The 26,402-nt window shown below is 41.4% G+C and overlaps 2 protein-coding genes across 2 annotated transcripts; both read right to left on the bottom strand.

Annotated features, from left to right (window-relative positions):
• Nucleotides 1-217: 217 nt before the first annotated feature.
• ndufb4 (NADH:ubiquinone oxidoreductase subunit B4) lies at nt 218-2,437 on the bottom strand. The gene is made up of 3 exons (XM_079575850.1): nt 2,227-2,437; nt 1,734-1,877; nt 218-353 (listed from the first exon to the last, which is right to left on the bottom strand). Exons 1-3 carry the CDS (start codon nt 2,401-2,403, stop codon nt 291-293), a joined length of 384 nt encoding a protein of 127 aa, XP_079431976.1. The 5' UTR covers nt 2,404-2,437; the 3' UTR covers nt 218-290.
• A 5,672-nt stretch (nt 2,438-8,109) lies between these two features.
• Nucleotides 8,110-14,144, bottom strand: LOC306978017 (uncharacterized protein). The gene is made up of 6 exons (XM_079576475.1): nt 13,983-14,144; nt 12,369-12,416; nt 10,433-10,543; nt 8,859-8,972; nt 8,432-8,512; nt 8,110-8,347 (listed from the first exon to the last, which is right to left on the bottom strand). Exons 1-6 carry the CDS (start codon nt 14,076-14,078, stop codon nt 8,306-8,308), a joined length of 492 nt encoding a protein of 163 aa, XP_079432601.1. The 5' UTR covers nt 14,079-14,144; the 3' UTR covers nt 8,110-8,305.
• Between the last annotated feature and the right edge of the window lie 12,258 nt (nt 14,145-26,402).

Raw genomic sequence — 26,402 nt, 5'->3', positions numbered from 1 at the left:
AAAGAAAAAATGTCAATGTAAGCATGCATCCTTGTAAAACTAAAGCCAAATATATAATAAAGCCATTTGTATCCAATAATATGTTGTTTAATTTTATATGTTGTCCTAATATGTTACGTTAGTCAAGTCAATTTTACCAACATGAGATTTATATTTCGAAGTACCTGCCTTTAACAAAGTGCTGTTGTCAATTTTGCTACAAAAAAAATCCATCATATTCACAATAGAACTTTATTTTAAATGTATAATCATTACATACATAGAACACAAGTTGCAGTTTTTACAGCAGCTTAATTTGACAGACAGAGCCTGCGGTCCCATTTCCCACTCTTGATCAGCTCCTCTTTCCGCTCCTGTAACACACATAGCATTGTGGATTAGAGTTTCCATAGCAACATTGTCGTAATATCACCTGATTCAGTTGAGAAGATATTTTTCTCAACTGTGTGTTTCATAAGCAAGTCTTATTTTCAACAATCATCCCACACCACACAGTGATACAAGCGTGATAGGAGCAGCGTGGCTATTGAAACATTTTATATCAAGTTTAGAGTGGCCAGAAATTATAGGGTGAATCTCCATGACAATAGGGGAGCAAAAATGAAATTGAACTGGATGTGAAAGGAAGCCCCTGTTGGGACATAAACCTAGTAACTTTTATTTTACAACAAAAAAATCTTCCTACATTTAGTCTTTGACACTCGGGCTGTGCAATGATGAAAAAACGTGTGGTATTTTACCAAACCATTGAAACACCCTATGATCCACTGAATTTAAACACTAATTGTAAGTAATTCCAAGTAGTGTCAGCAAATGGAGTCAAACAAGACTTCAAAAACACTAAATCAGGGCCAAAACAAGGCTAAAATTATAACTAAAACTGAACATATGCACAATGCACTTTTAGGCTTTCAGCTGAGTTAACAAAAAATGTGTCGTTCTCAGACAGATAGAAGACTTCAGTGATTTTACGATATATTGTGGCTTCTTGCAATACGGATATTCCATCACCTAATACTGCAATATAATATTTTTTGTGGTATATTGTGTCCCTATTTGACACTATTCTATTTTGTTTTGGCTAAGTTAAAAGATACACCAAATGTACCACCAAATAAAATGTGAAAAAAACAATGCAGCAGGAATCTTTTCTCTTTTTTGATTTGTTTTTTAGCAAATGCACTGGAACTAAATTACTGAAAATAGCAAACATCTCCAGACCTACTTCAACGGTGAACCATCTTGGATTTCTCATAAACCCGGACGTTTTAATGCTTTAACTTTTTTTTTTGAAAAAAAATAATGAAAATCCTATATGTTACAGTCCTACACAAGGGTAACCCAGAGAGGCCTTGTAATAACCTGTTGTTGGAAGATATAAGATATTGCCACTATATCTACTGATATAGTAGATAGTCATGGGCCTATCAGAATTAAGAAAAAAAAAGGTGGTTAATGGATATTCATGTCAATCACTTCACTTTGTGGTATGCGATGATTGTGCTGCGCTCCCATGTGTGTACCTGGAGTAGGCCCGCACTACCTGGCCCAGAGGGATACATGTAGGAGGAGCAGGGTTGGGGTTTTTGTGGGATTTAGGGTTAGGGTTATAGGTTGGAGTTAGGGTTTGCGCTGAGGGGAGGCGGGGGCCTACAATTCTATTTAAGCCCAGGGGCCTATGGGTACATTAAGGTGGTCAGGAGTGTCAGGTCAGGTGTAAGACATTATCTCACCCGGTCTGTTTTGAAGATGAAGTAGAGAGCAAACAGAGGAAAAACTCCAAACGCAAACCCCAGCAGAGATGTTTTGAAAGTCGGCCGGAAGTGCGAGTAGGGGTTGGCACGGGCAAACACCCATCGAGACAGCGCTGGATCATCCTGTGTGACAACAAAATGTTAACCATGTAAACATACAGTAGATAGCGAACATTATCTGTATTTTTATTCTAACTATGCAATGGAGTTAGAATAATTGGACTGTATGGTATCATAATATATATTATATACTGCATGAATGACCAAAACAAAAAATATGTCATGTAGGCTACATGAAAAGCTAGTGCTAGGACAAAAATCCAACGCAGGTCACATGAGCAAACTGCACTTAGGGTTAGGCTATCTTGTTTTTGATAAAATAACAGATACATTACAAGTTATATTCTGCTAAAACCGTTTGAAGTCAACACAGCTTAATGGTGACATTGCTAGCTTGCATGTAGCCACTTACAATGGGCTGATTTCTAAGCGGGTTGTTCAGTTGCAATTGATACTGTCTCTTCAGATTTGCTCGCAGTGCCGCCCTCTCTTCATCTGCCCGTCTCTTTTCTGGTGAGAGGTTGAAATAGTCGTTTGGGTCCAGAGTTCTGGGCCGAGTGGACAAGGGCGCCTCCTTGTAGTCCGCCATATTTGTTTGCTGACGGGAGAGCAGAGGGAAATCTCGTAAAGTATCGCGTTGACTGTCGCCGTTGCCGTAGCGACGAGCTACAAACCACGACAAAGTGGAGTCCCCAAAACACACACAATGGGCGATGAAAGTGGAATTAAAACCGATTTGCAAGTTGATACTTCAGATGAAATTGACGAGGACATCTATGAAGACGACTGGGGGTCATCACAAGAGGAGACCGCTTTGGAAGCGACAGAAAAACCGCAAGAAGACGCTGATGTTGGAGCGCTGTACGCGGAGACCGAGGCTCTGTCTGTCAAAGGGGCAAATGCTGCGGGTGAAAAGGAAGCTGTGGTTGACTTTTTACGCGGTTTTCTGTCTCAGGCGGGGATGACTGATACTCTGGACTGCTTCCAGGCTGAGTGGCATGAGAAGGTTCAAAAGGGACTGATCGATGATAAGTGTATTGATATGATGCCGGAGGTTTACATGCAAAACCGACAATTGGAAAACGAGCTGAAAAACGCCCAAAAGGAGAGGGATGAGTACAGCGATGCCATCACTGCCGCAGAAGACACCGTGGTCAAGATCCAAAAGGCCAGGGACGTGCAGTGGCTCAAATATAACCGCATCATACAGGAGAAAAACAAGCTCACTGAGGACATAAGGAAACTTACAAATGAGTGCAGTGATTACCATCCTAAAATAACACGAATGAACGAAAAATATGAAAAACTTGTGCAACAAACGGTGAATGCTGCAGTGGAAAGAGACAATGTGTTGCTCCAAGTAAAACAACACCACTGAAAAAAAAAAAAATCCTCAACTGGACTCTGCCTCGTGTGAATGAAAATAAAAAGAGGTAAAGCAAAAACATAAATAAACAACCTTTAGATCTCATTGTTGCTGTACTTGCTTCAACTACCACAAGATGGCGGTCTTTAGCCTCTGTAGACGGTGATCCAGCTCTATTCCAATAGAAGACCTAGTAAAAGGTCCATGCCCAGGTGCTGAGCCCTGGTCCATGATTATATGTCATTTGTTACACTTACAAGATATGTCTTCCGTTCTGTATGCTGCAGTCTTTATAAGTAGCCTACTATTTTATTCAATGAGAAACCAGACTCTGAGTCCACGATGAGCAGTGAAGGATTGAAATGAAACATTATTCACTCTTTGCCTTTTGTCCCCCAGGACTTTTTGATAAATGTGTGGACGTTTTTGAGCTGCACATTTTCTGAACATTTTCTATTTGTTTGGTTACGCTCCTCAAGCTCCATTTTCTATTGAACTGATCTTTATCATACTTCTGTCAGAAATTCTGAGACGGAGACACTTATTTTGAGAGGATGGCACTTTTAAAGATGAAGAGGCATGCTGATAAAGAGTTATAAAACATCATGGCAACCAGAGGCTCAGTACTTCAGTCACAGTCATTCATTTATAAGTCTAAGGAATGCGATTTTTTACAGAACACATGTTGTTTCTCTCATGTGCTGAGTTGCCTGTCCCCATTGCCCCAACCAGAGTTGATTGAATGCAACAAAAAGCAGCTGTTACCCTCTGTGAATGCATATATGCCATAGATATCCTCAGTTTGACCAGGTATAAACTGTTTTGATTAGTTTACCATCTTCTTGTTTGCTGCCAGCCTCCTGTTCCTTCCCCTGAGACATTTCCTGTCCACTCCACTTGACTGACCTTACCATCAAATTAATCTTAATCCATCCATGAATATCTTGTTGTTGTTTTGTTCTTTAGCATGTTGACGAAGAAAGTTATGTATGTTGCATTTTGCCTATTCGTTCTTGAGTATTCTAATCTCCAGCTTTGAAATAGATTTTTTGCCTGTCAGGAACTATTCCTTTCTTTATAAATCAGCTTTCCAGGAGCTGTACGGTGGGCAGTGGCAGTGGGTCAGACTCAGCAATATTTTCTTCTTTAATGTACAGAGCGCAGCAGAGATTGGCTCCTATGACTCAGCAGGCATCCATCACCCTCACAGCTACGCAGATGAATTACTAACAAATCGAACTGTATTTTTCACCTGCATCCACTCGGCATGGCCTCTTTTTCAAAACCTTTGCCATTCTACACCCGACATAAACGATGCTCAGCTTGTGTTAAGAGGTGGTTGATAAGACGGAAAACCATATCTTTATTTATTCTTTATCATGATGAAAATGATCAGGTAAAGCTTCTCTTGAGAGTTCACTCTTTCCTGTGACAATGCGGTTTCTCACTCCTCAGGTTGGCCCAGTGGCATCAAAGGATGGGTCAAATGCAGAGGACAAATAGTGTTGTACAGCTATTGTATAATGACAAATAAAGCGCTGGACCTTAAAGGTATAACATAACATTTTGTGAAGGCTCTCATTCATCCAGGGAGAATCCATCATTAGGAAAGGTTAAATCATCAACTGGACTGGGTTTTGGTAAAGTTGAGGACGTTTCGCTTCTAGTCACTGAAGCTTCTTCTTAGCTCTTTAGGTCATAAAAGACACTATTACCCAAACTGGAGTGGACAAAATAAGACTAGCAGGTCTTTGTTCTGCTCTTGACTCAGCAGCAGAGCAGAACAAAGACCTGCTAGTTGAGTGATGTGACTAGAAGTGAAACGTCCACAGCTTTACCAAAACCCAGTCCAGTTGATGATTTAACCATTTCTACAATAGAACATTTTGGATTTTATTGTTGCCAACAATAAAAACATGCTCCTTATGAGCAGCTCAACATAAAATGTTTTTTTTGTCGCTGTGTACTCTCTCCTACTCGATGTCCCCTACTAGATGATGTTTCAATATGATTTGATTTTATATTTGTATATCGCCAAACCCAGTTATGTGTATGCTCTCCATCTCACAGGAACATTCCATCGTAGACAAAGGTTCCAAGCCATCATTTGCGCTGGCTTTGTCAGCAATTAAAGATCATTTAACAGCTGGCAAGACTTGTGCTATGGAGGGCTTTTACTTTGTTATTGGTTCCATCTTTATGCTAATAAAACACGCCCAGATCATAACAATAGACCATTAACAAGCAGACATGTTACTTATTAAACAATAGAGTGCATTGAATAAGTTAAAAGTAGCTTTTAACTGTAGATTAAAGACAAACCTGTAGATTAAAGCCTAGCCTGCTGCTAAATGATCATTAGCTGCTGACAAAACCTTTCAGGCCAGTCTAATTGTACAACATGCTCTGAATCTCTTAAGTGAACCTCCTTTGCTGTGTCACAGCAAAAGTCAATTCATTCCGTATCGGCTCGTAAACAAGCCTCCTCTCCAACTCAAAGGTCAGCGTGTTGAAATATTGATTTGACACTACGATGACGCCAAGAAGTTGTGGATTGTCTCCCCGCGCACAGGCTTAAATGATGCTCCTCTTTAGCCGTTCTGACAGGTTGAGTTGGACTGGCACTTTTTGGGAGGTGATGTGTGGCCTCAGAGGAGAGAAGGTGTCGAGGGACAGTCCACTCCCTGCTCCTGACGAGATGAGACGTGGCAGATGAAGAGGAAAGAGGAAAGAGCCAGAGACGGTGCCCGAAAGCAGGGACGCACAGTCTGAGGCCAGGCACACCGGGGGAGTACGGCATGCAGCACTCTGAGCATGCTGAGGAGAAAGCACCTCGTCCTGACTGGCAATCACACAAATCATATCCGAGGCAAAGTTTGGAGTCTTGTTACGTAATAGTACACGCAGTAGTTTACATTTGAACAAAGGCTTCACATGTTCATTGATGAGTTACTATTGGTAAATGGTCTCAACTTATATAGCGCTTTTCCACCTACATTAAAGCGCTTTACAGCAAGGATCCACTCACCCATTCATACTCTCATTCATACACCAATGTACGCAGACACTGGGGGCAATGTGGGTGAAGTGTCTTGCCCAAGGACACAACGACAATGTGCACTTTCAGGAGGTGGGATTCGAAACCCCCGACCTTCCAATCATGAGACGACCCGCTCTACCATCTGTGCCACTGTCGCCCTATTGTTGAAGTTTAAAAAGAAGGGTTAGTGCACAGAGTTTGGCATTGGACCCAGGTGAGATATAGTTTTTATGTGCTTTGCTGAATTTATCAAGCTTTGAACTTAATCTTAAATATATGTATAATTTCAAACAGTGATTATGCCTTACTGCCTTACTTCAGTTTATGTCGAATTTGTTTACTCCTGTTGTCCCACACGCCTGATGTTTTGGGATGAGATCGTCCTGTCAACATGAAACTAATACTTAGCTTACCCTGTGGTTTCTAGCTCTGGAGACGAGATATTTTTTCCTCCAAGCCACTAACTGCACACACACACTGGTCTGCGCTTCTTGAGGAAAATCCAGAACATACTAGTTCCTACCACAGCCATATAGATTAGGGGTAGTTATCTTCGTCTTTGTTCTGGGGCATTAGACACAGTGGGAACAATGCCACGCAGCATTTAAGCGACCACGAGGACTGGAAAAAGCAGGCAGTCAGGCTTGTCTTAGTGTTGACCACACGCAGTGACGCATGTTCAGATTAGAGGCGCACCTTACTTTAGCATTTACATCACGTCCATAATGAGCCTGGGTTTCCTATGTTTCGCTATCTTTGGTCTGTCTGCGAGGAGCAATGCCCCATGTGTTTACGAGGAGACACCCTGGTCCCTCAGGTTGTCAGACAGTCACTTCCCAGAGAAAGCTTTGCCCCAGGGTAGTGATGTCCCACCGGCAACTGTCATGTCAATGTGTGTGATATCATGACAGCCCAGTGCCATCCTCCCTGCTGCCTCTGCACAGAATATAGCAATAAGATCATGGCATTTATGAAAACATGGCTCTTTTCCCCAGATCACACAATGGCGTCCCGTGGCGGGTTGTCACCACAGAGACTCACAACCTGCTAATCTCCATGATTTGATAATTGGGTCAAAGGAGCGAAGACCCAACACTTGCCCACTCATCACCTCCTCTTTCCACAAAAAAAAGCAACAATTACGCGCTGCCGGGAAGTGGCAGTTTTATAAATAACATTACGCTGCGTGATTTTCTCCGTCTCCGCTGTTTGTCCATAAACAGAGAAATATGAGGCTGGAGCTGGAGCACGTTTACGTCACAAGCTTTGATGAGCCGGTGACTCATCCCATTCACTTACACAGGCTCAGCCCCGTCTGCTCATCTGCTGCACAGGACTGCAAACCACTGGGTCACTTTGACATCAGCTGCCTTTTACTGTATGCCGTAACGCACAGGCAACAGAGCTGTCCAAAAGACCTCATTTGTGCCACTGTGTCACTAAGAAACATCACAAAATACCATGGCCTTAGTCAAATTAATCAAGTATGACATGGTTTTTAAATAGGCTGCATTAAAGAAGCCTGGATTAGAGCTTTTCTATTCACACAGATGCTGAAAGTCTCTGGCCAGGGCATTGTAAATGAATTAACGCGGGCTTCCTGCTGGTTTATTCAGCAGCCATCTCAGCCAGCACAGTACCTGTTAGACTTGCTTTGTGTAATTCAGGCCTAAGTGCAGTAAAGAAGAAGAAAAAACCCTTCAGACTAATGTAGGAATTAGTTTGCAGCTCCTTCTGTGGGAATGAGTCCTTCTGGAAAAAGAGCAGGAAAGTTTGAGCTTATTCACTTCCATTATGGACATAGACCAGCTTTCATTTTAAGATTGTTACGACAATGATTCACCTGAAACCTTTTATTGAAGTCTAATAAAATAATGATTTATGCCAAAAATACACTTCCTCCTCAAAGTCTACAAGAATACATTACAACAAAAGACTACAACATCAGAGAAAGAACAATAGAAATATACATATATATATAAAAAGTCCTTATTAGCTATAAGTAATAAAGTATATGAAACAATATTATTTTGGAAATCCCAACACACTTTCGTTCTAAGGCACGTAAGAAGTTGTATTCGCCCATCAATTGGACTTGTCTGTCTGGCCTTCTTTCTGGGGGTCCCCCTGCACAAAAAAGCAATCACGTCATAAACTGCGGGGCACAGAACAGTGCACTGTAAAGTAGCATTAAGCATATAACTTTCTTACAAGGACGGAGAAAGACCCCGATCGATCGATGTTCACTCTTCTAGGAGGTCCATCTCTCGTCTGTCTCCGTGCTCTGATAACCTGAAATCCCCACAAAACTAGGTCATTGAATCAGCAAAGGAAGATCCACTTTACATTTCAAGTAGTTTATCACTTTAATCCGTAACGTTTAAGTTCTGTCAGAAGCAGTGAGCCGAAGTGAAACTGTCTTAGAGTCAGTTGTGTCAAAACGTGTTATAATTCAATCACACACGAACAGCATGTTGTCAGCAGAGCATCTGTTTTCTAGAGACCTCTCTGTCGATTTGAGATTTCAGCGTGAACCCAACATATACAAGATGCCTGCTCTCATAACTGCTGCTGCTGCACACATCTGTCCGCGTCGCCCCTGTTGCTGCTGCGCTCTGCCGTTTCCATGGAGACTCACCTGCAGGGGGGTGGACTTGTCGTGGGTGAGGAGTGAGAAGGAGCCGACGCGGGATTTGCGCTTGGACTTTTTCTTGTTGGCAACTTGAACCAGGTGCCGCCTGTTCCTGTCAGCCTGAGGAGGAGCAGCAGACACACAGAGGACACAGTTGAACGCTTTGTCTTTGGAGTCCCCGAACCATTTTGGTATTAGATGTTCGTCTTCCCTTTCGGTTTATTTCCCTAAACAGTAAATTACCTTGAAGTGTGCAATACCCGTCCTGATAATAACACCTGTAAAGGCATTGAACTGGCCCTGGTTTTTGCTTCTTTATAACTGAAGTGTTAAGAACTTTCTGCACTGTATTGTTGGATAAGTGCAGCTGAAATTAGCTCGTGATGCAAGTGTGTCATCTATTTCCGTACACCGTGTGATGCCGACTTGCAAGATGAGCAGGAGAAGCAACTGCATTATGAACACCAAAAATAAGTGGTTTTATACTTGCTTATTAGCATACAGCTTTGTTATCTAAGCCTGGATAGCAGCTGGCGGTCACCAAATCATTATGAGCCCTTTGGGATGGCAGATGATTAGAGTAGATCCCACAATACCAAAGGCCTGAAGAAAATTGATAGAAGTGTTTAGCAGTTTGATACAATTATCTTAAAAAGCTAGACCCTACACAACAACAGCTGATCCATTCTTCAGTTCGTAATCAATAGTTGTGCTGTTTTAAAGGTTTCATTCACTGCCCACGATTAGGACTGCACAATATGAGCCTATGACCTTGACCTTAAAGCCACACCGCGTAAGATTTCACCCAATAAACAAAATTGAAATGCAAGAATTTATTTTATGATAGATATTTTCACCATGAAAAATACCTCAAACAAACTTTTGCTGTGAGCGGCTCAGCTCTGCTAAAACATGACTATAACTTTACAGGGAGTGGGTACGTCTCCAGCTCGTCTCCATAGAGATGTCGACTAAAGTCAGTAGAATTGAGAGTTAAACATGTTAGGTCCTCATCCAGATCTATTCTTTGATTATCCACTGCAAAAATAGCAGTTTCTGGGTCGAGCAACAGTATAGTCCAAAATATTACGCAGTGTACCTTTAACCTAACCTTTAGAAAGTTACGATTTTATATATAATATGATATTTGCGATACTAAAACATTTCAACATTGTACGTTCCTTTAAAAAAACACACACTGAACCAAAACAAGAACTAAAGTAAACTTAATTATCCGCATTTCTGTCATTTCAGGGTTTGTGATACATTGTGGCTCCCTGCGATGTGGATATGTCGATTGATATTGCAGCAATATATTGTGCACTCTAAAGTACTTGACTATAATACCATAGGGATGAATAGACGGGGCGAGAATACTTTGTACATCTTGTTTGGCGATGACAATGCATTCTGAAAAGCCATTTGTCATTGTATTTTCCCTATCTCAAAACACCATTGTGAATCACACTCCGTCCACACAGTATGACTTCTACGGTGGGACACCAGCAACAGTTCCCACTCCGTGTCTGCCTCTGGCCTCTGGCTCTGTGCGATGAGCAGTGACTAACTGTGACTCGTACCTGGATGAGGGTGTTTGGGAAGCCTCTGACGGACACGGAACCGGGCAGGCTGGACTGACTCAGGTGGGTGGGACCCCTCCGCTCCAGCTGCCGCTTACTTCTGAACAAAGCCTGCAGGATGAGACACGCCACCGCAACCACAGGGGAAGAAAGTTAGTGATCCTGAAACTTTTCACAATGCGTACAAGAAAAGTCTATTGTAAAGCCTATTGTCTGAACCAAATGTTGAAAAACGTCTATTCCTTTCGGGAAACATTTACTGAACTCTAAACCTAAGATGATTCCAAAATCGCAGTAGTTCTACCTGTGGCACTTACAACAATGTTTGAAAACCCCAGCTCTCATATTCTGCTTGCTTCTTTGAAAAATAGTGAAATTATTGCCATTTCAGTCTCTCAGTCTCCATCTCATCAATTTCCAGCTTTTGTATTGATTCGAGCATAAACGAGCCAATGCCATCGATCTCTCTTTTTCCTAACAGATGAAGTGACACTTTGAGAAACAACAGCTTTCACTTTGCCAATTAGACTTTACGGTCAATTTATAACAAGGCTCTAGGGCTTAATATTTCACCGCTGGTTACATAAGTGACAGCACAGAGAAAAACAGAGCAGTTTACAGAGTTCTATGACAAATCGCTACTTCTTCTCCATTACGCTAAAAAAAAGATCTGTTCATGCAATCAACTGAAACAAAAACTTCACTGGTGATTTCCGTTCCCCTATAATACGAAAGGACTATAACTGCCTCATGTTGGGAGTGTTTTCTTTGCAATAGGTTGCATTCATGTGACCTAATATTCTAAGAATCCTATAGTGTCCAGACCACCAGGGCCACAGCCTGGTGGTCAGTGCAGTAAAACCTGCAACTGGGTGCATTTAGCAGAGATTTTAACCATGCAACCACACGGTTAGGCTTCTCAAACCCAGCTCTGACTCACACTAAAATGTTAGTTACTGATGTTATAATAGTGTAGAATTATTAAACCTGCAGTGAAAAGTACCATCTCTGGTGAGTGGTGATGTGTGCCTGAAGGCGAACAAAAATTGGTCTGAGGGCCGCATTTGGCCAAGGGACCGCACTTTGGGCACGCCTGCTATAATGTACAACTGAGTGGAGGACAGGCCAGAATCCTATGGCAGAAAATGGCTTTTGATGAATGGGCCTGTCCACAACAAACAAAAAACGGAAGATAGTTTATAGAGTTGTCTTTGTCAGCGTTAATGAATAAAGATGAAATTTGGTGACATTATTCAGACCAAAAATAGATGGTATGGGGTTTGTGCTTCAGAATAGCAACAGACGCCAAAAGAGTGTCAATGTTGAGTCATGACATTTTATATTTGTTTTGAGTCTCGGTTCAGAATATGGGGATCTCTAATTTGAATAAACATTATGTAAGTGCATACCCTCAGTTGTAATTGTTGTTAACTGAAATACATTTAGGCCACAAGATAACTATGGCAGGTTTATGGACATAAAATACATTACAGTTGTATGCACATTTTCTTTTCTGAGATTTTTTCAAAAACAGTGAATCATCCATAGAGTTAAATGGACTCCTGCCCTTCATCTCAAATATGACCTAATGTTCTGGGGCGTTGTGAAAGCAACCTATTCATGAAATGAATAGGTTGCTATCAGCTCTAAATAACAACTTAGTCACCACAGCATCGTATTATTATCCCCATCCATAACATCCAGGTATTGCATTAACATGGATTGACATAATTGTGTTTAGTGTTATATGCACGTTCAGACAAAGGCCACCACCTCCTTTCCTCAACCCACAAGATTTCTCCGCTTGTTTGCCACTGTCCTGCCTGCGCGCAGAGCAATTTTCACTTATTTCCATGACACACCGCCAAAGTCATTATGAGGATTGAGGGAGATCGGGGTAATCCTGTGGAGGTGAGAAGTAAATAGTGACACATACCAAGCTGTTGGTCAGAGGTAGAGCCTTCTGCTGCTTGTGGTCTTCATACTGGGGAAGGGAAAATCATGGTTAACTTTCACCAAGTCAATATCTGAAGTGAGAATCTTATAGGTTGGACTATGTCGTATTGACTATTCCTTCCATTGATATTTCTATCTTTTCTGTTACATGCCCTTCCTCCAGGCACAATTACATTTATCCAGGGTTTGGATTGGAAAGAATGATTAGGCTGGTTATTGAGGTCATTTTTAGTGGAAAACACTGAATTATCAACACAATGCACATAACCAAACTTTTCCCCATGTTTTCCATTACTATCAAACTTTCAGATGAAGACACTGTATTTGAAGCCAGTGGTGTGGTTTAATAGCACACATTAATAAGTTGCTTCACACGCCGGCAGTAACATCTGTTTGGGTGTCATCTGCGTGCGTCACAACTTTTAAATACAAGTCACTCCTTTGAAAACTCCAGCTGTTATCTCTTCATAAAACTCTACTTTTAATGAGCGCACATGCTTAGAGTATAAAACACGTTCTTCATCGAATCCTATTTCTTTCGCTGCCAATGTGTGTTCTAGATCCTCATAAATTGCCCACTTAATGCGTTCAATGTCATTATAAACACAGGCGAGTGACCGTGGCGGTGGGAAACGCGGGTAAAAGTGAAAGCCTTTGAAACAGTCCTTTGAGCGCTGGTTAGTCCAGGCCGCATTTGAAGCTTATAATTGGGCCCGTGCTGTAATTACTTTACAAATAACTGCTGGAGAAGTGCACATCTGTGGCACAAACTCGCCTCATCTGGACCAGAAATCCGGAGCATTTCGTCTGCCGAAGTGCGGTTGAAAAATCGTGCCTCTTAAGCCTCGCAGCTGCTCAAGCCGTCATCCACATGGGTTTGATGACTTTGGACACAACATGAGGACTGTCCGCAGCGAAAAATGTCCACCGCAAAGTTTAAAGTGTAACAGGCGGCAGCCACATGAAACGCCAACACAGGAGCTGGAGCATTTTGTTCCATGCGGGGCATATTTTAGGGCATCATGGCTGTAAAAACCATCACAATGAGACTTGTTTCTTTTATAGAAATTATACGTCTGTCTGGGTCGGAAAGGTTAAGAAAACGACTGGGCTTTTGGCGCCACAAAACTGGACAGTGGCGTTTCCCAAAGTACAGTCCAAGAAAAGGCTTCTAACTGCACTACTGAGCTTCCAGTGTTACGTAAGATATCATTGTTTACAAATAAAGCAAACTAAAACCAAATAACGCATTTCACATTTACTATACTTGGTAAATTATTCCATCTTAAATCAATATTCAGCTCTAATTAGATTTCCATAACACATTCAATAAATGAACACTGTTTCACTCAGACTCTTGCATTCAGACTTCTCAAATCTCACAAGTAAAACAATAATGTTGGCCAAGCTGTTCTACCTGTAAAGCTGTACAACAACAAAACAGTATCCTTTTTCTTTTGTGCCTGAAAACGTGTCTCTGAATCCAATATTCCAGTCTTGCATGAGCATTAGAAGCACACCTAACAGGACTCGTACACCTGAGACAAAAGCCTCAGTATTCCTCTCCTTGTCCTGTGAAGTGTGTCTCTCTTACCTTTATGCCTGCGGGCTGTTCTCCCTGCTCCGCTCCGGTGCAGTGTAGAGCATGTGCCAGCAGACAGAGCGCACTTAGCCACAGAGTGAGAGCCATGACCACGCAGGACTCAAGAGTGTTCCCAGCGCACTCAGCTCCCTGCTTTATACTCTCGCCCTGACCTAATGGAGAACAGATGCAGCAGCAGAGCCATGCCAGCTTCACACAGACAAACAGCCCACCACAGCCCTGCGCTCCGGGCCAGTGGTGGCCTGCGCCTCCCCACAAACATGTCAGACATGCTGAGGCCTCCCCCCCTGCCCACGACCACCTTCCCCAACCCCAGCCCAGAGAGCGGCGAGGAGCATTTTCCACTGGTGTCTGCACTCTCTGTCCTCCCCCTGAGTGAGGAGCGCAGACATGAACGCTTCTGCTGTCACCGCTTTTAATGTTGCACATGAAATATTGCCGGTTTTGTTCTTGTAATGCCCTGAAGAAATGCTGCATGATGTTAGGAATTAGTTTTGGGCACAGCAATTTAAATATCTTTCATAGGCGTATACTTGCACAGTAGCTCTGTGTTCTTTGAGCAGTTTGATGTAATACTAATTTAAAAACGTTTTTTTTTTTTTTACAGTGAAGCACAAATGTAGCTGAATGAATTTGTGTGCCAATAATTGTAAATATTGGGCAGTAAATTATAATGGCTCGAGTATATGATTGTTCTACTTAAACTGGCACAGTCTGGTTTACATTATCTGGTGGGCATGTGGAGAGATGTTAGCATACCTATGTGGTAGTTTATAGCCTTTAAAACCTAGCATGCTCATAAAGTATGCATCCCTGATGGGGAAAGTGGTCCATGAATAGGGCCCTGTCTGAAGGTGCTGAGGATGGAAAGAGTGAGTGCAGACTGCCTTGGGCTCAGTCACCTCCTGAACACAGTCGGAAACATGTGCAGCGGGAGGAATTTAATTAGACTTTATATCTGCTCCAACACAAACCATGTACCGCTCCTGTCCCAGTGCATCAGTGAAGGATGTCTCTCTCATAAATGTGAAGGAGCCTGAGTCACACATTGAGCAACATGATGATTATTCGTCTTCCTTATTCGGCTGTTTTTTTTTCTTCTGAAAATGATTCGACCCTGTGTAAGAAGCGGCACTGCAAATGTCTCCCCAGAGGTTCGACAGACCACCAGCTCGAGCCGACAGCTGTGGACTAATGATGTGAAGCCAAGGATGGGATGTTTAGTCCAGAGACAGGAAGCAGAGGAGTGAAAAATGAGACCAAGTAGCAGCCAATTCAAACTAGACTCCAGGGTCGAGAGTGGACAAACATGTCAGTCACGGTAGTGGACCTGCCCAGGACTTACTGCTGACTATTATTGTTCACATTAAAACAGTAAGTGCAAGCTTTTCTGTGCAATTTCAGTCCCTCATTGTTCAACAAAAGGTCCAAAGCAGAGATGTAGTAGACCGGGCAGTGACTGGACTTGTGGGTCACGCTACAGGATTTAGACTTGGACTGGGATAGATACAAGTCTCAAGTCCTTGGGATTGCAGACCTCTTGCTGTCATGAACATGATTTCACATCCTGGTTTTGTATTTAAAGGGAATTTAAAACTCACAGGGTCGATTGAACACGGCAGGCAAAAGAAGTAAGACAACTCAGACTCAGACTATGTGACAACAGCCACTCACACGACACTCGGACTTGCATGTTAAAGCACATTGGTCTTTTACTTGGTCTCATATGACTATTCCTAAATAAGTTGAATGACTCGAATAATGTGGACTGTAGACTCAAAAACGGCGACTTCACTACAACACCAAAGTCGAGGAAACTTTCCCGACTGCGGCCTCATAGGTTTGAAGTTTCTTTCAAGAATCTCTGGCTCGATCAAAATGCACAGTCATTCTCAGCATTTGCCCTCCTGTGCTTCCGCTGGGATTTGTCATTCATCTGCTCTGCTCTGAGCTCCTGTCAACGTGTCGGAGTTTGATGTGCTACCGCGACTAGCTGCAAAACAGTTTTTTCTGCGCTGTACGCTGTCTGCCCTGACCAAAACCGAGTAGACAGGTCATTTTCCAACCACAAAAGTTTCAGAAGCTTGTTTGGAAGCAGTTAGGCAACAAATTAAAGACATAAAGAAGGAAATGTACACAACAAGGCGAGGATGGGAGGCATGACGTCAATCGAGGACATAGAAGACGATCAATCAGGCAATATGTTACCACCAGGTGTAATGGACATGCCTATATTATATGCAAACACAGATACTAGGAACACACAGTCCACATACTGAGAGATCATATAGGTTTGCACAGTATATATCTCTGTATGTTTCGTTCAGGGACACCCACATCCCTCTGGCCTCAAATCAATACTCTTTTGAAACATACTGCTTTTCCATTTCTATGTGACAGCTTTGGTAACGGGTCTGTTGAAAGGTGCGAGGACGAGAGAAGGCGCGTTTAATCCTCTCATGTGAAAAGACCGAGGCGAGCCAAGGACAAGGACTGGGCAGAAATACTGACACCCAAATCCGCTATTTGTAGATATCGTCTTGGCTTGGTTAACTTTAAATGCGTGTGTTTTTGCAAGGATTAGAGCAGCTTGAAACAAACAAATGCATTTCTACTTGATATAGTTTTACCCCAATGGCGTCTCACCCTCGCAAAAAGAAAAAACAGTGTTATTCCAAATGCTTTAATCCCGCAGCAAATTGGTACAACTTATCAATGGAGACATCAAAGCACAAAGCAAGAGAAATGCAGCGACTGTAGCTGATCAATTATACCCTAAGCCGCTGTGTCTTGGAGCGCTGTACCAATAAAATATTTGTGAAGCTAAAAATAGGAATATGGTTCCGACTAAAAAACTAGCTACATGACAAAAGGGTATAGCAAATATCACTTATTATTAAAACTTGTTTTAATGAGGTCATTTGAGGTCATTTGAGGTCATTTGCTAATGCCTTAGGTTGTCCTGTTAATTAAGTAGAAAATTATAACAGACCCTTTCAGAGATGGACATAAATTCAACTCTGGCAAGTCTTTAGGGTGTGAAACCAAATATTACCTGTCACTGGGTTTCTCTGTGATGGAAACTCACCACTGTCAACACCGTCCACCCAAGGCCCATACACTGCGTTCCAAATTATTATGCAACTCATAGTTTCAATACATTTTAAAGCTTGTAATTAACTGAAAAAAGTCATGTGTTGAGTTTGCAGCATTACGAGGTCATATTTACTGAAATCAAAAGCTATTTCAATCAAAAACATCTTAACAGGTCGAGTTATATTTTAACATAGGACCTCTTATTTGATAGCAGCTTAAAAATTCTTGAATCAGTTAAACTTGTGAGGTTTTGGAGACTTTCTGCTTGGATTTCTTTGTCAGAATAGCCTCCCAGAGCTGCTGTTTGGACGAAAACTGCCTCCCCCCTCATAAATGTTTTGCTTGTTGATGCTCCAAAGGTTCTCAATAGGTTTGAGGTCAGGGGAGGAGGGGGTCCACATCATGAGTTTCTCTCTTTTAATGCCTATAGCAGCCAATGATGCAGAGGTATTCTTTACAGCAGGACATGGTGCGTTGTCATGATGAAGATGATTTTGTTCGGGAAAGCACGGCACTTCTTTTTGTAGCATAGAAGAAAGTGGTCAGTCAGAAACTCCACATATTTTTCAAAGGTCATTTTCACACCTTCAGGGAGCCTAATGGGACCAGCTCTCTCCCTAGAAGTTCCAGGCCAAAACATGACTCCGCCCCCTCCTTGCTGACGTCACAGCCTTGTTGGGACATGGTGGCCATTCACCAACCATCCACTTCTCCATCCATCTGACCATCCAGGGTTACACGGCACTCATCAGTGAACAAGACTGTTTGAAAATGAGTCTTCATGTATTTCAGAGCCACTGCAGCCGTTTCTGTTCATGAGCATTCAATTAAAGTTTAGGGGAGGCCGGATAGAAGGTTTATACACAACTGCCTCTTGAGGGTCCTACACCTTGATGTTCGGGAGACTCCACAGGCACCACCAGCTTCAAATACCTGTTTGCTGTAGCAGCTGTTCTCTTAATCTAATGTGTTTGTCTGGCAGAAACCGGCCTCATTGTGCCTTTATCTGCTCAAACCCGTGTGTGCTCTGAATTGCTACAAATCTCTTATCAGTGATTTTGCTTAATCTTTCATGAATTATCAAAGGTTTTCATACCTAGTCCAAGGCATTCAACTATTTCATGCTTTTCATCAGCAGAGAGATCCTTAATAATGTGGAACGTCCTTTTTCAATACTAGTTTTTCCCTTAACGGGCTTAAATGACAACTAATCATCCCAGGCATCTGAGATTGATGTCAGTGATTCAAAGAGCCCTGAAACACAATTTATTTTTTTACCTTTATCGTACTGAAATACAATTTGCATAATAATTTGGAACGTGGTGTAGTTGCTAAGATAGGCTCTTGTAACCTGCCAACAAGATTAAAGAAAGAAAGAAGAGCCGAGCTTGTGATTATATCGTCAAATCCGGAAATAATTGTGGGATTTGTTGCACATGCCATATTTGTAAACCAATGAAGACTCTAAAATGTAAAATACTTCAGTCACATAAATGTTTTCTCACACAGTTCGCAGCTCTCTTGTTTGTTTTATTATTATTATCATGTATTTGCAAACTGTATATATCTAGGCCTGTTGCAAAAAAACATGGTGGATTTTGCCAATAGCCTTGAATTTATAACATCCGATCCAGATCTCGATTAGGAATTAATGAAAGTAGGTTTTGAGTTAATTGGTGGATTAAGTCGAAGCACGTACAGCTTTTTTTAGTCTGAGTAATACTTGCCCTACATATTACGCAAATGTGTTTGACTTCCTTTCTTTATGTAAGAAAGTTTGAAGCATCACAACGTTTTGGAAATGGATCAGTGGCACAACATGCTGATACTTGACTTGAATCCAATGAACTTATGAAATCATGTGTCAAACATATGCAGGTCACCCCTCCTCGCTCTCTCATTTGTATCTCGCTCGTCCTCAGCTCCTGTTACCATGACAGCGAGGAGTCGATTCAAACAATGCCACTGCGGAGGGTTTGACGTGTGCAGACCTCCACATCTGTGTCAGGGTGACTTAAGGTGTGGGCTCAGAACATGACAAACACTGCACTAAAGCAGCCTTGGATTATTAAAGTAATCCTTGGCTGTAATTAGATTACTTTGTAGGCAAGGGTTAGAGTAATGTAGTGGGATTGCATTGCAAAACTGTTAATTAGAAAATAAGTTACTTTATCAAGTAACGTCTTATTACCCAAAAATGTCCAAAATTTATAAAAACAACCAAAAACTACAGAGTCTGGCTGAAAATACAGAAATTATTTTGAGTTTATCTCGGCTTAAAGCCGCGTAGAATTTTACCTAATAAATAAAATCAATACAAGCATTTTTTTCTTGACATACATCGTAAATGCATATTTGTGCCTTTCCGATGACATGACTGTAGCTTTACCGGGAGTGGGTACGTCTCCATGGAGATGTGACTAAAGTCAGCACAGTTTGAGATTTAAATAGGTTATAGGTTCTCATCCAAATCCATTCTTTGATTACCCACTGCAGAAATAGCATTTTCTGTGTCAAGCTGTTACAATGATACATTGACTGGGGGCTGGGATTTAAACTGACAACCCTTCAGATTGTATATAACCCTCTGAAACAACTATAAATACATCTAGGCTAACACTCATTAGCATGTTAAACGTTTTGAAATCTCCATCAGTTTACTTTAACGCTAACTTAAAATTCAATGCAGCATGGTGACACAATTTATTCAATTATTGCCTTCATGAAAATTGGCTTGTTTGAAATGTGACATAACTCAAGGCAGTTGGTAATGCCAGCCAATGACCTGAAATGGAGGTGGTTGCATAATGTAAAACCTACGGTATGTCATTACTTCTTGAAGACAGGAGGATTTTTTATTGGTATGTTGTAGTGTAGCCTTACTTAATAGGGGATTGCTGTTTTGACTCGTTGTGCATGTGTTACGCAGGGAAGCCTGATGTTGTTGTTCATTTATAGCTTGTTTGTGTTTAAAACTAAAATGTGGTAGCGTTTTAACCTTTGTTTTAAGTTATGCCCAGTTCTGAGTAAAAACATCACATAAATCTGGGTGGGAAGCAATAAAGACACCTCAGCGGTAAACAGCTGCAGCTGAACTTGGCTTCAGATTACTATTGGCAACCGGGTGAATTGGCTCTTGCTCGTGTACATTTGTGAAGTAAACATTGGATTGGTGGGGTGAGCAGCTCCTCGCGCTGTGTGACTAATACAGTCTGCAGAGAGATCGACTAGACTGTCAATATGTTGTGGTTTCTCCTTTCTAAACAGAGGAGGGGGAGGAGGAACTGTTGGAAGTGATTTTGCAGAAAGCCCTTCACCGCGCACATTCATCACAAATAGCAGCTAATACGTTATAGCGGGCTTTCCCGCAGCAGACCGCAAGACTTCCCGACAATATGTCTCATTTCTCTAGTTATCTAAAGAAGGTGTGTCAAATGCAATTCATAAAAAGTTGCTACATTTTGGAAAACGGACCACAGCTTGGTTAAAGTTGGTGCATTATACAAAATTAAGGCATAGAAAAAATATTTTGAGTACCTCAGGATCTACACTTTATGTTTTCTTCTATTCAAGAAAAAGAGTGAGAAACCGGGCTGGTCAGGATTTCAATTTGGCCCAGAGTGTCCTCTGCTGACACTAGTGGGAATGACACGTTATAAAACAGTGAAAGATTTTACTTTCACTTAACAACATGCAAGCACATCGTTGGTGCCGTGATGAACGCCCTTAGGTGCTGAAAAGGTCTGATGATGTATTATGGGCTTTAAATAATGTGATGGACAGTATCATGTTCCATTTCAGCAGAAGAAATAACCAAGGTGACCAGGATGTTGTATGTTTATGATGAGGGACAAAATGTATAAAATGGTTAAAGGCTCAAAAAGGTTTATTGAGCATACAGCATATACATGTACATAAACATAACAACATAAACATAACTGTTACATGATGAAATCAATCCAAATTGAGATTTGCAAGCCAACATCTAGTTTGCAAGGAAGCAAAATTACCAACTGGCTTTTGAAGCCCCTGTAGCAACTTAAGTAAAATATGTTGCCATCAAATTCAGAAAGTTTGTTTTCCTCATCAAAAGAAAAGGTTCACCCTTGCTTAATGTTATTGACATTAGTTGCTGTGGTTGTGAGGTGCTCTGCAGCACCTGGACTCACTGGCACCATGTTTATAAGCCCTAATTTAAGCGTGCAACCACCAGTGGGAGAGCAGCGAGCATTTGCTTTCAATTACAAGAGATTTTCCTCAGGCCCTGCTTTTACGCATTGCTCCTCAATTATGACTTTTTTATTATCTGTAACAAGGGAAACGACTCTGTGCTTCCTTCAGCCGCCGCGGTCTCACCCACAAAGCAAGTTACTGCTTTCATTCATCAAGTCTGACCATTGCCAATTGCAACTTTTCCCACACCATTTCCGTATTAGCGCGTATCTCAGTGGAAACAATAAGAGAGGGTGAGTCACTGTTTGTTTGGTGTTTGCTACGTGTTGCTTTCGAGTCCAGAATGAGCCACTTACAGGCAATTAGTCATGCTGAGTGGGCAAGGCTCACCTCCCAATGACACGCACAGCCCCAGTGTATGTTTACACCCGGGGGCAAGATCAAAACCCAGCCCGCTGAACTGACAGTGAAGGTACAGCTGTCTAATCCAAAACCACCCACAGGACAGAAACAAAATGATTTGATTTTTATGCTAATCTAACAAATTGAATGATCCACAGTTGCACAGACAGTGTAAGAACAGATTATGTTGTTATTTTTTTGGTTTAAATAATGTTGCAATTGTTATCATTGATCCTTAAGCACAGGATAACTCACAAAAAAATGAGCACTTTCAACTGTTGCTGCACTGTACCATTTTCATTTATTCATTTGGTTGGGAAAGGGCATCTTAATGAACACACATGGGACTCATGCATGTTGACACACCACGCCGGATTGTAGGGCTAATTTCCATACTGTACCAATGGGTCATAAGTGAGTCAGCAATGTTTGCTTGTCAATTTTTAAAAAAAAATCTTTCCTTCTTCTTGTGTTCCTAAAATTGCCAATTTGCTGGTGTAAAAGTTTGACATTATCCATTCAAGCTAAGTGATAATTTGAAAAACATGAAACCCTGTCATTTGCACTTCAATGCCATGGAATAAGTGCCCCAATTATTTGACCATTTCCATCATTTAAAATTACATCACCAAATAATTTTCTGTATGCCACGAAAAGCATTAGTTTTGTAGGCATATACAGCCATACCTGTATGTGTAGCATTCCTTATCTTAATAGCAGGGAACTGGGACTTGTTTGTGTGACTGGTTTTGGATTGTGACTAAAAGACAAAAGTGACAAATAGCAAACATAAAGGTCATTATAAAAACACAGATTCTATGGCCTATACTCGAACATACAAACAAGTGCAAATCCATTAGCTCTTTTGTGAATGGCCAAGTAGTGCCAGGTATTAATAGTCTGGTCACGGAGTCAGGCGTAAACGTATGTAGGTCAATAGAGATCACATCAGAGAGCAACTTACTCAAGCGCAGAACCCTGCAAATGTGCGTGTCACACCTCCCCCTTCTCTGAAATATCTTCCACACCTCTCACTTTTGTCTCTAAAATTACACATCTGTAATAGAACATTGAGGTGTCAGCCTTTTAACAGCAATGATTAGTTGATGTTGATCTATTCATTTATACCAAAAAAGTAAAGCAGTGGTTTTCAAGAGTTGGGTTGGGGCATAAAATAGCCTTTGCCAAAATTGACAATTCATAAATTGTTTTGATTGTCAGCCTGCTTCAAGAAATTAATTCCTCATACTAAAATGTTTTTATTATACATTGAAATTATGTTTATTTGAATGGTAGGTTATAGTTGGAGCCCAAAACATCATTAGTTGAGAACCACTTGAGTAAAGAGTATAATAAAATGATATCACGACTAAAAAATGTGATTCATTCATTCTTTGTTCAAATGAGCCTTTTCTGAGAGGACAGGAGTTGGAGAGATTTAATGGATACGGTAGAAACTACTTAATTTGGCAAACACAATGACACTTGTTTGATGAACCAACAACCCTTGTGGGATATGACCCAGTAACCACTCTTCAACCACAAGCACAGTACAAAAAGACAATTTCTGCCAAAAGGCTGTAATAGCAGTAGCCTTTTTAATTTGTCTCATAGCGCTGATCATGTTAACTGCCCTTGCTAAATGACTTTGTTGAATTTGAGAGCCACTATAGTTTGTGTAAGGCTTGTCATTATATTTTCCACAGGCTGCCTGCTTGTATAATCACAGTTCCATGCAGTAAATATAGATTAGTATAGCTGGCTGCCATTGTGTTAGATAGCTTGAAGTCCCCCAGTCTAAACATCCATAAGTCATTTTAGGTGGTGCAAACATGATCCGTAGCACTTTTCCATTCTCCCAAAGACTGACATTTAGCATAAGACGGCATCATGCAGTGTGCAGAGAAGCACTCAGAGAAACTGGGACCTCCAAATGCCAAGAATCAGGCTTTAGAGCCATAATCTGTCTTCAAATACAGAGCAGAATGAATGTCACCGCGGTACATGCACACTCAGTCCAAGAAAAGTGAAACTGCAATTATGGCAGCATGTGACAGGGATAGAAGGCCCACAATGCACCACTCTATAGGCTCTAAATATTCCACTTTAGCGCAATCATAACTCCGGGGTCGAGCTGTGAGAGCCTCCATGCTGGGAAAATCTAAAACGTATTGGCGGTACATGTGATTGGATTTTCACACAGAAACTTCTGAGGATCAAAGCTTGTCGCTGTATTACCTGGCTGTTATGTGGAAAGGTCGTGCAAGTTCAGAATACTGCATAGCTCTGTCTCTATGGTCATAATGTAATGTAAACAGTAGTTACTTCTTCTTATGGTTTAACCAGAAAGAGCCAAATCTGATAATTCCTAAGAAACATCTAAAAGTATTATGAGAAACTCCCAGCTACTGCAACATGTCCCCAACTATGTTGTATGTATTATAATTTTTTATATGAACTAGGCAGTACGTTTCATTGAATATTCAAAAATGAACAGATACTTCTTGCACTATTGCCACTACGATTGATTACTACACCTATCTTGTCCTGATGTAGAGAGATACATCCCTGCCAGTCAGAGGTGAGTAAAGCAGTGTCAAATATATATATATATATATATATATATATATATATAGGGTGAGGAGCTCAGCTACCTGGGAGGAGCTCGGAGTAGAGTCGCTTTTCCTTCACGTCGAAAGGAGCCAGCTAAGGTGGCTCGGGCATCTGTTCCGGGGATGTCCTATTGGGAGGAGGCCTCATGGAAGACCTAGGACACGCTGGAGGGACTATGTCTCTGAGCTGGCCTGGTGTCGCCCCAGAACAGCTGGAGGAGGTGTGCATGGATCAGGAAGTCTGGGCATCTCTGCGGAGACTGCTGCCCCCGCGACCCGGCCCCGGATAAAGTGGGAAAAAATGGATGGATGAATGGATGTTGTTGTTGTAATATGTGCGTAGAACAGTATAAAAAATGTACATAATTAATAATTAGGTAAAATACAACAATAATAAAATACATATTTGGATTGTCAACACAATCTTTTGTCACTGTGAGATTTCCTCACAGTGGAAAGTAAGTAAGTGTATGGCAAGTAAAAAGTACTGTATGATAAAACTACTCCAAAACTACTTTAGAAAGTATATGTACTTGAAGTTTCCTTCTGCTAGTAACCTTTAACAGTATTTTAATCTGTGCAGGTCAACTAGGCCGATCCAGGTCAACAGAAAACTGCTAATAAGCTTAAACATATATTGAAACTGCTTTAAACATGTGCTTGTGACCCAAGAAGCCTGGTGTGGATTCAGCTAATAACCAATACTAACAAATGAACTGCATGTGTGATTGGGTGACTCAAGTAAACCACTAGATTATCAGTAGATTGCAAAGGGCCTCTTCAGCTGCACAAGCTGTCTGTTTTGATAACTGAATTCTGATTTTTTGTGTTTTGGCATTGAAGATGTTTTCTAGAAATAAGTGATGATAGATGATAAATGAAGTCGTGAGTATTTTGTTGACAACATCAAACGTGTGATTATCTAACCAGAGCAAAATAACAAAGGGAAAAAGCAATCCTCTCTTCCATTTCAGCGCTTTCAACTTGCTCCGCTCTCTGCATCTTGTTCCACTGATTAATCTGCGTTGTGCGAATTAACCGGAACATTCTGTTACAAGCGACGGTTCAAACTGTCAGGCAGCCTCAGTCAGACTTCAGTTGTTTGTCATTTTTAATAATATAGACTTAACACTTTTCAGTATTTGTGTGTTGGCTTTCTTCAGATTATCTATACTCTTTCGGTTTCCATTCACAAGTTGCCGTCTGGTGGCCACAGTAGCAGTTTATAAAAAACAACAAAAAAGTGCAACATCAAGCACACATTCATCGTTGCTTGAGTTATTCATTTAAATATCGCTGATTGAGGCATTCCTGCAGTAATTACTCAGCCAGGGGCATGAAGAGGACTGTGATCAGTTATGAATTTATAATGTTTTCCCAGTCAGTGCAAGAATGTGCCAAAAGCAGGTTTGTGTACTTGTAATGGTAGTGTCAAAATATAATAGATGATGTTGTTTTCCAATTTCGGGACCGGAGGGGAGCACAGTGAATGACTCACGCAGGTGTTTTGTGTATTATGTGGGAGATTATGACATTGGCTTTGCCCTCCTCTTGCCTCTCCAAATGTGCACTGATACATGATAATGGCTCAGTGGTTGGAGCATTCGGCCACAAATCGAAAGGTCAGTACATACAGCTGTGGTGTGCTTGAGCAAAGCACTTCACCCACCTTATATGACAGTTTTGCCTATGTGTGAGTCATTTGTTGTCATCGAATTTGATTCAGCCACGCTTCCACCTGTCTACCCCAGGGCAGCAGGGGCTACAAACCACTGCTGAGTTTAGAGAGTGAACGAGTAATTCAGCACAATACAGATCCATGCCATTAAATATAATCTGATCATAATATCCAAGCAACTCATTGTGTTGGATATGTTTATTCCAAGGGTCTCTATGTCATCAGTTTTTCTTAGTAGTGCAGCTGTAAACGCCTCCGCTTCACAGCTAGAAGGTCATGGGTTCGATTCCCACCTGGATGGGGCCTTTCTGTATGGAGTTTGCATGTTCGCCCTGTGTCTGCGTAGGTTTTCTCCGGGTACCCCAGTTTCCCCTACCACTAAAAACATGTGCAATAGGTGAATCTGCTTCTCCGATTCTGACCATCAGCCTGGCTCCACATCATGGAGCT

Source organism: Gobius niger (genome assembly GCF_951799975.1).
Source record: "Gobius niger genome assembly, chromosome: 18".
Lineage (NCBI taxonomy): Eukaryota > Metazoa > Chordata > Actinopteri > Gobiiformes > Gobiidae > Gobius > Gobius niger.
This window is presented reverse-complemented; position numbering and strand designations above follow the sequence as displayed.